Raw genomic sequence first — 13,819 nt, 5'->3', positions numbered from 1 at the left:
CACATACCAACTTCGTTTTACTGCTCCCCTGCTGGTTTGGAGAACTTGAACGCTGAGCTATCCACAAGAAATATAGTATTCAGTTTCTCTGTCTGACTACCCGAATTCCTGGAAAAGCCAACAGAAATAGAAAGAAAGGAAACAGAATATGTTCCACTTCCCTCAGGCTTTTGTTACAGTGCTATAGTTTTCTTCACGTCAGAGACCCATGGAACTAGATAAGTGCCTGGCTTCCCTAAGACAAAGACTTATTTTTTAGTTTCATTGCATTTCTTTGTGCTTTGTTACTCCTCTACGTTGTGTTTTAGGAAAGTTTTAGAAAATACAAAACTCTTAACTCATGGCAGGGAGTGGGGAAACTGCTTAAAATAATAACTCAGATTTTAATGTCTTCTTAGCATTTTCTTCCTGTAACTGTTTGGGGGTTTACTTCCTTGCAAGACATGGGCTTTCTGAAAATTTTCCATTGGCAGGAGTCCAAGGCCATAATGACTTTCAATTAAACCTTCAAGTGCTTCCCTTCTCTTTTGTTATAACCACCAACAATTCCTTCCTCTGAGTACTAGATCCAGTCTAATTCTGTGAACTTCCAGAAGCAGCCGCCAAGTCCACAGAGGGCAGAAATTCAAACTCTTACCTGTTGTGTATGTTCCACAACTGGCACTGAATTCCAGCATGCAGTTCAGTATGGAGGACAATTTGGTGGTCAGTGTTTGTGGAGAGAGAAGGGGTCAAGGGCGCATCCTGAAGTCTGTGCAGAAGAGAGAATTAATTTCCAAAGTTCTGCATGGCTGGTAAAAAATTTGAGGCAGCAATGTGAAATTACTATTCAAAAAATTTATTTAAAGGTAAAACCTTGATGAGATCAAATATTCTAAAGAAATTACTCATAAACCAAGACTCCTGTGCTGACCCACCAAGTTGGAAATGCTTTTACTTTCCCAGAATTTATTTCGTCTTCCAAATAAATTTCAAATGGTACAATTTTGTGATCTTTCACATGCAGACAAATCTGCCAGTTGTGATTATTTTAATTCTACTTAATTTTTTCAAACAATGTTTCTACAAAGAATTTATGATTCCTTGGGGATAATTCCCATAAAGGGACCTCCACAGTCATAGGAAACAACAGAAGTTTAACATCTTTACCTCACCTTCTCTCCACTCTAGTCATCTCCCTCTCCCCCTACCCCAACCCAAACCCTCAGATTCTAATTAAGACTTATATTAAATTGTGTGGCTTCTAAATAGATTACAAGAAACTTATTACCTTTTCAGGGCATGAGTAAAGAGACACCCTATAAACACACACATACACATACTCTCACCAAAGCACTAATCTTACAAGTTAGGCTTAAACCTCATGGTTCAAGGACATTAAAAACAAAAGATAGAAATTGTTCATTTTAACAAATGAAAATCCATGTTTGCTTCTTTGATTTGCTTGTGTGAAAATTGCTTTCTTTTGTCCAGATGGGAAGAGACCAGATGTAAGTCTTAAATCTGCTGTCAGGCACTTTGTTCACTAATCTCTGTCTTTCACTCTGTATTCCTTTAAACTTGGACTTTCTTTTGAATTTTGCATGTCAATGGCCTTTTGGTTGAGTTGTGTTGCTGAAAATTTGAAGATGTCTCTAGTTCCCTATGATTTGCCCATTAAATAGATTTATAGGTGGATCTCTTTAGTCATGCCCTGAAAAGGTGATCAAGTTTTTGTAATCTATTTAGAAACCACACAAGTTAACATAACTCTACTCTTTCACTTCTCACCTTATACATTTAATCCATTAAGCTGTTTTATGGAGGCTAAATATGAAAGGGCCTTGGCACTATAGTATTTCTTAACCTGTTACCAAGACTGCAGTATTTTAACAGGAATGAACAAACAAATGCAAATTTCCATTCTCTTTGTATAACATTTACGCAATAAAGAATGAATTGAGTACATGATTTTTCATTTCTAGAGCACTAGGGCTAGTAATGCATGAGCTGCAAGAAGCAAGCATTAATCTATCCAGCGGCGGAGAAATGAAATGTCACTTAGAGGAACTTGTTCTTGCCGCTACACTCTTTCATGGAATTCTCCATCAAAAAGTGGAGAAAAGGGTAATTCTTCTTCCAATTGCTTTATATCATTGCACACCTAGCCTTTCTGGTGAGTTCTGATTTAGTTCCTGCATATGAAGTGTATGGAGGCTTGAGTTTATTAAGGATACCTCATTTGATTTCATTTTTCACAAGGAAAAGGTTTTTTTTATTGTTTTGTTTTATTTGTTGTTTTGTTTTGTTTTTGTTTCTGTTTTGAGAAAGGTAGAATGGGAGCAAAAGAAATATTTCTTCAAAAGAACATTTTCCATTTTTTTTTTCCTCAATAACCATTGTTATTTCTGGGCTGGCATCTTGGTTGCTATAGGTTTTAGACGATATCATGGAGGGATGTGGGTATGTGCCTGGATATACAAGGTTAGTTCTGTTCACTTGTTTTATTGGGTGAATTTTCTCTGTGAATATCAGAGAAATATTACAAGTTTTAAGGTCAATTAGGATCACTTACTATCAATGACAATGAAACACTGCAATACAATAGTTACCTAAAAAGCCTAAGCACTATTTTTTGTGGAGGGAGGATACCAGGGATTGAACTGAGGGGCACTCAACCACTGAGTCACATCCCCAGCCCTATTTTGTATTTTATTTAGAGACAGGGTCTCACTGAGTTACTTAGCTCCTCGCTTTTGTTGAGGCTGACTTTGAACTCAGAATCCTCCTGCCTCAGCCTCTGAAGCCTCTGTAATCCTCTGGGATTATAAGTGTGCACCACTGCACCTAGCCTAAGCACTATTTTTAAGGCAGAACAATTTGATATTTAATTGTTCCTTTGCAAAATTTCATATCATACCATTTGTATAAAATTCTTTGCAAAATAGTAGCTCTGCCATTAATTTTCTGGTTAAAAAAAAGAAAGAAAGAAAGAAAAGAAAACTGTTTTTTTCAGTGTTGGGGATAGAATCCAGGGTTTCATGCATGCTAGACAAGTACTTCACCAGTGATCACATAAACCTATTTTTTAAAGTAATGTCATACCTTGTAGCATGTTGAATTTAAAGAAAGGGTTTACTTTTAAGAGACTGGTTTTTAAAGCATTTATTTAAAATAATTTATATCTCAAAGAAAAGATGACAGAATCCCATAGTATCACTATGTCTTGTGAAGGAAAACCGTGTTTCTTTTATTGATTTCACACAATGCTTCTTCCCATAACTAACCAGATGACTACATCCAAGAAAAGTAATGTCTTTTTGTTGGACATCCTGGAGGATTCACTGTTCCACATAGTGGGATTTTTCCAGGAAACTGGAGGTTTTTTCCTTTCATCTACAGAGATTTTTCAAACACTTATTTAAAATTGTACCACATGGATCCCTCTTAAATAATGATATTAAGCCAGGTGTTGTGATGCACACCAGTAATCATGGTGACTTGGGAGACTGAAACATAAGGACCACAAGTTCCAGGCCAGCCTTAAGTGAGATATTGTCTCAAAATAAGAGGGCTGAGGACGTAGCTCAGTGGTAGAATAGCCCTGGGTTCAATTCCCAGTACTAAATAATAATAATAAAAATGATATTAAACATAATTTAATCTTTTAAGTATAATCAAATCCCTCATTTGTAAATATGAGAAGAGGACATTTATAATGCTTAATTCATAAAAGTATTTAAAATATGGGTAAAATATTCAAGCCATTGTTACCAACACCACAGACTTTCTGTGCTCCAGTCTTGTGACTCATGAGAGGCTTATGAGGTTATTTAGCCCTAGAATCAATCAGTTTACCCAGCCGCCTCTGGAGGGTGATGAGCAGTAGTTCTGTTCACCTAACCAATCTCACCCTGCTACATTTTACTGCCATTAGACTTACTTCTATCATGATACTTTCTGGTGCCTTCCTTGCATCTTATTGTTAATCTTTTGTTGTTGTTGTTTTGTGCAGTTATAACAGATACCTGAGATTAGGCATGATTTGTTTTTAGTGTTGAGGATCAAATCCAGGCCTTCTGCATGCAAGGCAAGCACTCTGATACTGGGAATTTATAAAGAATAGAAATGTATTGACTTACCATTCTAGAGACTGGGAAATCCAAGATCAAGATGCTGGCATCTGGGACCAGGGATGAGCTCAGTGGTAGAGTGCTTACCTAAAATGTATGAGCAAGACCATGCGCCACAATCCACAGTCCCAGTACCACAAAAATAACAAATAAATAAATAAATAAATAAATAAAAAGATGCTGGCATCTGTCAAGGGCCTTCTAATTGCATTATCAAATAGCAGAAGGGGAGAGAGATTGAACAGGGGTCCAAATTCATCCTGTTATGATAGCATCAATTCCACCCTGGAAAGTAGAGCCCACATGGCCAAGTCACCTCTTCAAAGTACCATCTCTTAATACCACTGTCATGGAAATTAAATTTTAACTTAAACTTTGAAGGATACGAACATTCAAACCAAACCACAGAAGCAATATCCCACTACTACAGGCTGGGAAGCCCCAGAAGCTTTCCAGAGTAAATTAGGCGGGAGCTGGGTCTGATGAGAGTGAGGATCTACCTGTGAATAAACAGCTGAATCATGAAAATGACATTGTGGTACTTGTGAGACCCATGCCAATGGCAAATGCTCCTTCTTTCCATCCTTCCCACTTCTTAACTGAGTTCCAGAAAGCTGAGGCAGCCTGATGAGTAACCTCTGCCTGAAACATACTATACTGCACCCTTGAAGAAATGCTGCTTCAGGACAGAGATTGAGAAATAAGACCTTCCAGAATTATATACTGTTTTGGCATATGATTTAAATAGAAGGGTTTTTTTTAGCTTATTTTGATAGCAGGAAATTGAAGTGGAAGTTCTCTCCCATTTATTAAACATCTCCTTCTCCCAAAAACATCAAGCCCTGAGAGGAGACCCCACACAGCCGTACACCAAACTGAAATGCTGCTAATTTTTTAACTCAAACACTTTTTGATTCTCCATAAGTGTAAAATAAAAGATAAAAGTAATGAAACTTATGTAGTTTTACTGTGAGATGACCTTCATATGTTCATAAGTCATTTCTTATAAAGGGAAGGCAAACTTCCTCCATGTGCCAGAATTTGATATTGACTAATTTTTTTTGTTTTTTAATCTTGTCGGGTATGTGTGTTCTTCAACGATGAATTTCTCTACATGCCTTTCAACACCTTCCTTCCATAGAGAAGTCAACCTTTACAAGTCAGTACTTGCCATCCATGAGGCAAGGTCTACTGGGACCTTATTAGGGAACTGGTCTTAATAAACTAAGAAATCCTATTTTTAATTTCCCAGCACTAATTTTTAAAGTAGTCTTTTAACTCTTATACAATGTGGAATAATAAAAAGAATACTGGAGTCGGCACTGGAAAACTTGGAGATTGCTATGACAACTGATGAAATAGTATTTGTGAAATGTCTTTGAAAATGTAACATATTATTCTTTGATTTGTAAAGAAGTCTTGAGGACCCATTATGTGCAAGGTACGTACTATTCAAGGCACTGGAGGAGAGAAGAGACAAAACAAAATATCTGCCCTTATAAAGTTTACATTCTAATGGGAACAAACAAATAAAGAAATTTACTGGTTTTTTTTAATCTGATCATCATCATCACATCATCATCATCATCATATGAAATAGAACACCTTTACTTACTGGTGTTATGTCTAACATTTTCATAGTGACCATACCAAGTTTGAAGGTGAAGAAAGGTTTGCTGCTGGCTCCCTGACATATGGATATATTCAAAAGCAACTCTTTTCATCTTACAAAGGATAATTCATCCTTTGCAAAGATGGGACAAACATAATACTACACTAACATGAATGTTTTAAATACTTTAAAAGATGAGAATACATTCTGTCTGTCTTAAAGTACTATATAGGCTTACACATACTTGGTCCTGTCACGGTTAATGTGGAGGGTTTTTATATGAAAGCACAATGTTCTTTCCTAGCTTGTTTTTTTTTTTTTTTTCCTTAAACATATTGTAGGAGGAAAAAAATCAAGTGAATTGGAAACAGAAGTGTCTACTATTCTAGATAACATGAATTGTGTTCATGTTGCAACATTTAGCATGCATAGCCATGAATTGGTCAATGTTTTGCCAAGAACAGAGTAAATGACAACTATTCACATATCAGTTCTCCATTGTTCTGATTACAAGCTTATACGCTGGGATGATTCATGGTTTACTTGCTTTGCAAGTCACAATTTCAAGCAGTATCATTTGTCTTCTATCAAAAACTCATGCTTAGGCCAAAAGTGTGCATACTGAGCTCTTATATTTCACATCATTCCTAGTCTTGGACAGCCTCATTCAGACTGTTGTAGCTTTAAGGTAAATGGTGCAGGTGGCTTTTTAAAACTTTCATTTGCACCTATTTCTTCCTCAGAATTATTTTGCACTGTAGAATCTCTTGCTCCATGCTTGATACAGAGTAGTTTCTTTAATGTATGTTGTCCACTGAACACTGCAGCACAAACCTTTGTGTCTGTTTATATTTTGCATGTCAAAATTCAATTTGCATGTGATTCTAGGAGAACTAGATGAGTTACAAACAGACTTAAACCAGAGGAGAGAGATCAGATGATAGAAAGGGAGAATAACGAGGGGTTTCAAGATGGCGGACTAGAGGGTGGCTGCATTTCATGTTGCTCCAGGACTCAGGATTCAAAAGAGGAGATATTGAGAGACTTGGGACCAACTCAAAGCAGCTGGGTGAGTCTCTCCCGTTGGGAAGGCTTCCTGGATGGGGTGGTAGTCCCGGAACGCAGGGAACTTTGTGAAGTAGAGCTGCCGGCGAGACACCCCTCCCCCCGCTGGAGCAGTGAACTGGGACAACTGGGAGCATCGTAGAGGAGGCCGCTCAGCACAGCGCTTGGACTTGGAGCAACCACTGGGGCTCCAGGCAGCAGCCCAGAGGAGGAGCTGCGGGGTGAGCTGTTTGGACTCAGAGCGAACACTCCTGAACACCGGGGCCTGCCCGGAGGAGGAGAAGAAGCGCGGCGGGTCACTTGGACTCAGAGTGACTGCACCAGAGCTACAGGTGGTTGCCAGAGGAGGAGCTGCGCAGCGAGCTGTTTGGACACAGAGAGACCGCTTCTGAACACTGGGGCCTGCCCGGAGGAGGAGGAGGAGAAGCACGGCCGCTTGGACTTGCAGTGACTGCATCAGACCTCCAGGCAGCTGCTCAGAGGAGGAGGCAAGTGGTGAGTTGTTTGGACTCAAAGCGACCACTCCTGAACACCGGGGGTCTGCCCGGAGGAGGAGGAGAAACAGGGTGGGTCACTTGTACTCTGAGTGACTGCCCAGGGCTACGAGCGGTTGTCGGGAGGAGGAGGTGCGCAGTGAGTTTCTTGGACTCCTAGTGACCGCACTGGAACACTGGGCGGCTGTCTGGAGGAAGAGGCGGCGGCGGGTCGCTGGGACTCGGAGCGACTATATGGGGCTCCAGGTGGCTGCTCAGAGGAGGGGCCACATAGCCAGGTGATTAGGTGCAGAGCAGGGTCCCAGGACCTAGGAGGTTTCTTGGTGGAAGAGCCACACAGAGACATGCTTAGGGGCGGAGTGAAGGTTCCAGGACTGCGGGGAGATTCTCTGAGGACAGGCAGCCTAAGGAGACTCGTCTGTGAAGGGCGAGGCTCCCAGGCCCAGGAGGTAGGGCCGGGCCCCTGGGGACATTGCAGAGGAAGGCAGCCCAGTCCAGGTGGTAGTTGTAGATTGAGGGGAACCTCTAGGAGGGGATCTGACCAGCGAGACATCCCCACCAGGTGAGTCTTCCCTGGTGGGTGAGGTTTTCCCACAAGGACAGTAAAACCAGAGACACAGGCCCAAACAGGCCTTGCCTCAGCCCGCAGCCTAGTTCCCCTTTGGATGACCATTGGTCAACAAGTGGAGGCACCTCAGCCCACTAGCAGGGAATATACCCCACCTGAAGGCCACCACCCCTAGAGAGGCAGCTTCCTTGTAGAGCACCGCACTATCAACTTCCTCTAAGACTTCAGGCTACTGAAGGCTAAGAGGGGATATACTAGAAATCTTCAGGGACATTATAAGTCAATAGAGGAAATCTGCAATATCTCAGCGGTTCACTAATACCTGAACAATATGAGAAAACAAGGGAAGAAAATGCCCAAACAAATCTAGATGTTACATCAATAAAACCCAATGACAGCATGCCAGAAGAAATGACAGAAAAGGAGTTCAGAATGTACATAATTAAAATGATCAGGGAAGCAAACGATGAGATGAAAGAGCAAATGCAGGCATTGAATGATGAGATGAAGGAGCAAAGGCAGGCATTGAATGATCGCACCAATCGACAGTTAAAAGAGCAAATACAGGAAGCAAAAGATCATCTCAAAAAAGAGTTAGAGATATTGAAAAAAAAAAACAAACAAACAGAAATCCTTGAAATAAAGGAAATAATAAACCAAATTAAGAACTCCATAGAAAGCATATCCAATAGGATAGAACACCTGGAAGACAGAACCTCAGACATTGAAGACAAAATATTTAACCTTGAAGACAAAGTTGAACAAACAGAGAAGATGGTAAGAAATCATGAACAGAATCAACAAGAACTATGGGATATCATGAAAAGGCCAAATTTAAGAATTATTGGGATTGAGGAAGGCTTAGAGAAACAAACCAAAGGAATGAACAATCTAGTCAATGATATAATATCAGAAAATTTCCCAGATCTGAAGAATGAAATGGAAAATCAAGTTCAAGAGGCTTATAGGACTCCAAATACACAAAATGACAACAGACCCACACTAAAGCACACTATAATGAAAATACCTAACATACAAAATAAAGACAGAATTTTAAAGGCTGTGAGAGAAAAGAACCAAGTTACATTCAGGGGGAAACCAATACGGATATCAGCAGATTTTTCAATCCAGACCCTAAAAGCTAGAAGGGCCTGGAACAACATTTTTCAAGCCCTGAAAGAAAATGGATGCCAACCAAGAATCTTATACCCAGCAAAACTTACCTTCAAATTTGACGATGAAACAAAATCCTTCCATGATAAACAAAAGCTAAAAGAATTTACAAAAAGAAAGCCAGCATTACAGAACATTCTCAGCAAAATATTCCATGAGGAAGAGATGAAAAACAAAGAAGCAAATCAACAAAGGAAAGAACTATCCTAAAGGAATTGTCAAATAAAGGAGGAGCCAAGTTGTGTCAAATAAATAAATAAATAAATAAATAAAATGAACCAAATGACCAGGAATGCAAATCGTATCTCAATAATAACCCTGAATGTTAATGGCCTGAATTCATCAATCAAAAGACATAGACTGGCAGATTGGATTAAAAAGAAAGATCCAACAATATGTTGCCTGCAAGAGACTCACCTCATAGAAAAAGATACCCATAGACTAAAGGTGAAAGGATGGGGAAAAACATACCATGCACATGGACTCAGCAAAAAGCTGGAGTATCCATCCTCATTTCAGATAATGTGGACTTCAAGCCAAAGTTAGTCAGAAAGGATAAAGAAGGACATTTCATACTGCTTAAGGGAAGCATAAATCAGCAAGACATAACAATCATAAACATCTATGCCCCAAACAGTGGCTCATTCATGTATGTCAAACAAATCCTTCTCAATTTCAGAAACCAAATAGACCATAACACAATAATACTAGGTGATTTAAACACACCTCTCTCACCACTGGACAGATCTTCCAAAAAAAATTGAACAAAGAAACCATAGATTTCACTAACACAATCAATAATTTAGACTTAACAGACATTTATAGAGTATACCATCCAACCAGGAGCAAATACACTTTCTTCTCAGCAGCACATGGATCCTTCTCTAAAATAGACCGTATATTATGCCACAAAGCTAATGTTAGCAAATACAAGAAAATAGAGACACTACCTTGTATTCTATCAGATCATAATGGATTGAAGTTAGAAATAAATGAAAGAGTAAAAAACAGAAACTACTCCAACACCTGGAGATTAAACAATATGCTATTATATGATGAATGGATAACAGAAGATATTAGGAAGGAAATTAAAAAATTCTTAGAGGTAAATGAGAACAAAGAAACATCATATCAAAATCTCTGGGACACTATGAAAGCAGTACTTAGAGGAAAATTTATTTCATGGAGCACATTTAATAAAAGAAATAAAACTCAACAAATAAACGACCTAACACTACAGCTCGAAGCCCTAGAAAAAGAAGAACAGACCAGCACCAAAAGTAGTAGAAGACAGGAAATAGTTAAACTCAGAGCTGAAATCAACGAAATTGAAACAAAAGAAACAATACAAAAAATTGACAAAGTAAATAGTTGGTTCTTCGAAAAAATAAACAAAATTGATAAACCTTTAGCCACACTAACAAAGAGAAGACGAGAGAAAACCCAAATCACTAAAATTCAGAATGAACAAGGAAATATCACAACAGACACGATTGAAATACAAAACAAAATTAGAAGCTATTTTGAAAATCTATACTCCAACAAAATAGAAAATTTTGAAGACATCAACAGGTTTCTAGAGACATATGAATTGCCTAAACTGAACGAGGAGGACATACACAACTTAAATAAATCAATTTCAAGCAATGAAATAGAAGAAGTCATCAAAAGCCTACCAACAATCTAGGACCAGATGGGTTCTCAGCCGAGTTCTATAAAACCTTTAAAGAAGAGCTCATTCCAATACTTCTCAAAGTATTCCATAAAATAGAAGAGGAGGGAACCCTCCCAAACTCATTCTATGAAGCCAATATCACCCTGATACCTAAACCAGACAGAGATACATCGAGGAAAGAAAATTTCAGACCAATACCCTTAATGAACATCGACGCAAAAATTCTCAACAAAATTTTAGCAAATCGCATAGAAAAACATATTAAAAAGAGAGTGTACCATGATCAAGTGAGTTTCATCCCAGGAATGCAAGGTTGGTTCAACATTAGGAAATCAATAAATGTAATTCACTATATCAATAGACTTAAAGTCAAGAATCACATGATTATTTCAATAGATGCAGAAAAAGCATTTGAGAAAATACAGCACCCCTTCATGCTCAATACACTAGAAAAAATAGGGATAGTGGGAAGATTCCTTAACGTTGTAAAGGCCATCTATGCTAAGCACATGGCTTATCATTCTAAATGGTGAAAAACTGAAAGCATCCCCCCTAAAAACTGGAACAAGGCAGGGATACCCTCTCTCACCACTTCTATTCAATATCGTCCTTGAAACTCTAGCCAGAGCAATTAGACAGACAAAAGAAATTAAAGAGATACGAATAGGAAAAGAAGAACTCAAACTATCCCTATTTGCTGATGATATGATTTATACTTAGAGGAACCAGGAAATTCCACCAGACAACTTTTAGAACTCATAAGTGAATTCAGTAAAGTAGCAGGATATAAGATCAATGCACATAAATCTAATGCATTTTTATACATAAATGATGAATCTTTGGAAAGAATAATTAGGAAAACTACCCCATTCACAATAGCCTCAAAAAAAAATAAAATACTTGGGAATCAATCTCACAAAAGAGGTGAAAGACCTCTACAATGAGAACTACAGAACACTAAAGAAAGAAATTAAAGAAAACCTTAGAAGATGGAAAGATCTCCCATGTTCTTGGATAGGAAGAATTAATATTGTCAAAATGGCCATACTACCTAAAGTGCTATACAGATTCAATGCAATTCCAATTAAAATCCCAATGACGTACCTTACAGAAATAGAGCAAGCAATTATGAAATTCATCTGGAAGAATAAGAAACCCAGAATAGCTAAAGCAATCCTTAGCAGGAAGAGTGAAGCAGGGGGTATCACAACACCAGATCTTCAACTCTACTATAAAGCAATAGTAACAAAAACAGCATGGTATTGGTACCAAAAAAAAAAAAAAAAAAAAAAAAAAAAAAAAAAAAAAAAAAAGGTAGATGAATGGTACAGAATAGAGGACATGGACACAAACCCAAACAAATACAATTTTCTCATACTAGACAAAGGGGCCAAGAATATGCAATGGAGAAAAGATAGCCTGTTCAACAAATGGTGCTGGGAGAATTGGAAATCCATATACAACAGAATGAAACTAAACCTATATCTGTCACCATGCCCGAAATTAAACTCAAAATGGATTAAGGACCTCGGAATCAGACCAGAGACCCTGCATCTTATAGAAGAAAAAGTAGGTCCAGATCTTCAACATGTCAATTTAGGACCAGACTTCCTCAACAGGATTCCCATAGCACAAGAAATAAAAGCAAGAATCAATAACTGAGATAGAGTCAAACTAAAAAGCTTTTTCTCAGCAATGGAAACTATCAGCAATGCGAAGAAAGAGCCTACAGAGTGGGAGAAAATCTTTGCCAGTCATACTTCAGATAGAGTACTAATCTCCAGAATCTATAAAGAACTCAAAATACTCTACACCAAGAATGAAAATAATCCAACTGACAAATGGGCTAAGGAAATGAATAGACACTTCACAGAAGAAGATATACAAGCAATTAGCAAACATATGGGAAAATGTTCAACATCTCTAGTAATAAGAGAAATGTAAATCAAAACCACCTTAAGATTCCATCTCACCCCAATTAAAATGGCCATTATCAAGAATACAAGCAACAACAGATGTAGGCAAGGATGTGGGGAGAAAAGTACACACATACATTGCTCGTGGGGCTGCAAATTAGTGCAACCACTCTGGAAAGCAGTGTGAAGATTCCTTAGAAAACTTGTAATGGAACCACCATTTGACCCAGTTATCCCACTCCTTGGCCTATACCCAAAGGACTTAAAATCAGCATACTACACAGATACAGCAACATCAATGTTCATAGCTGCTCAATTCACTATAGCCAAATTGTGGAACCAACCTAGATGTCCTTCAATTGATGAATGGATAGAGAAACTGTGGTATATATATACAATGGAATATTACTCAGCCATAAAGAATGATAAAATTATGGCATTTGGAGGCAAATGGATGAAATTGGAGAATATCATGCTAAGTGAGATAAGCCAATCTCAAAACACCAAAGGATGAATGATATCGCTAATAAGTGGTTGATGACACATAATGGGGTGTGGGAGGGTTTAGTGTTAGGGTTAGAGTTAGGGTTAGGGAGGGGCGCAAGAATGGAGCAAGGAGGGACTGTACAGAGGGAAAAGAGGGGTGGGAGGGGTGGGGGGGAAGGGAAAAAATAACAGAATGAGTCAAACAACATTACCCTATGTAAACTTATGATTACACAAATGGTATGCCTTTACGCCATGTACAGAGAAACAACATGTATCCCATTTGTTTACAATAAAAAAAGGGAGAATAACCATTAAAAGTAGTATTTGTTCATTCATATTTTCACTTGAAAGCATGTTATGAATGCTTAATATGTACTATGTCCTATACCATAGACAGGGATGCACATTCTCTGCCTTCAAAAAAAAAACAACTTAGTGGTGGAGTGAGTTATGTAGTTATAACACAAATGGAGCAACAGAGAGAGGGCATAAACACATTAAGAAGTGGGAATTTGAGAAAGTAATTAGCTCCTGAATGGTCCACTCATAAATGTAAATTAGTGTCCTTTTTAAAAAGACTTGAGGGAGCTTGTTTTCCCCCTTCACTATATGAGGACACTTAGAAAGCACCGTCTGTGAGAAACAGATCCTCACCAGACACCAAATCTCCTAGTGCCTTGCTTCATCCTTGGACATCTCAGCCTACAGAACTGTA

The 13,819-nt window shown here is 38.4% G+C and overlaps 1 protein-coding gene across 1 annotated transcript in view; it reads right to left on the bottom strand.

Moving 5' to 3' along the window:
• Window positions 1–13,819, bottom strand: part of LOC306663981 (uncharacterized protein) — a 326,186-nt gene that overhangs the window by 289,317 nt on the left and 23,050 nt on the right. Inside the window, exon 7 of the mRNA XM_079144669.1 lies at window positions 4,122–4,199. Within this exon, the coding sequence (XP_079000795.1) occupies window positions 4,122–4,199 (78 nt within the window). The remainder of the gene's footprint in view (window positions 1–4,121; window positions 4,200–13,819) is intronic.

The sequence above is a fragment of the Sciurus vulgaris genome (assembly GCF_902686455.1).
Source record: "Sciurus vulgaris genome assembly, chromosome: 6".
Lineage (NCBI taxonomy): Eukaryota > Metazoa > Chordata > Mammalia > Rodentia > Sciuridae > Sciurus > Sciurus vulgaris.
The sequence above is the reverse complement of the archived record's forward strand: the minus strand, read 5'-3'. Positions and strand labels throughout refer to the sequence as shown.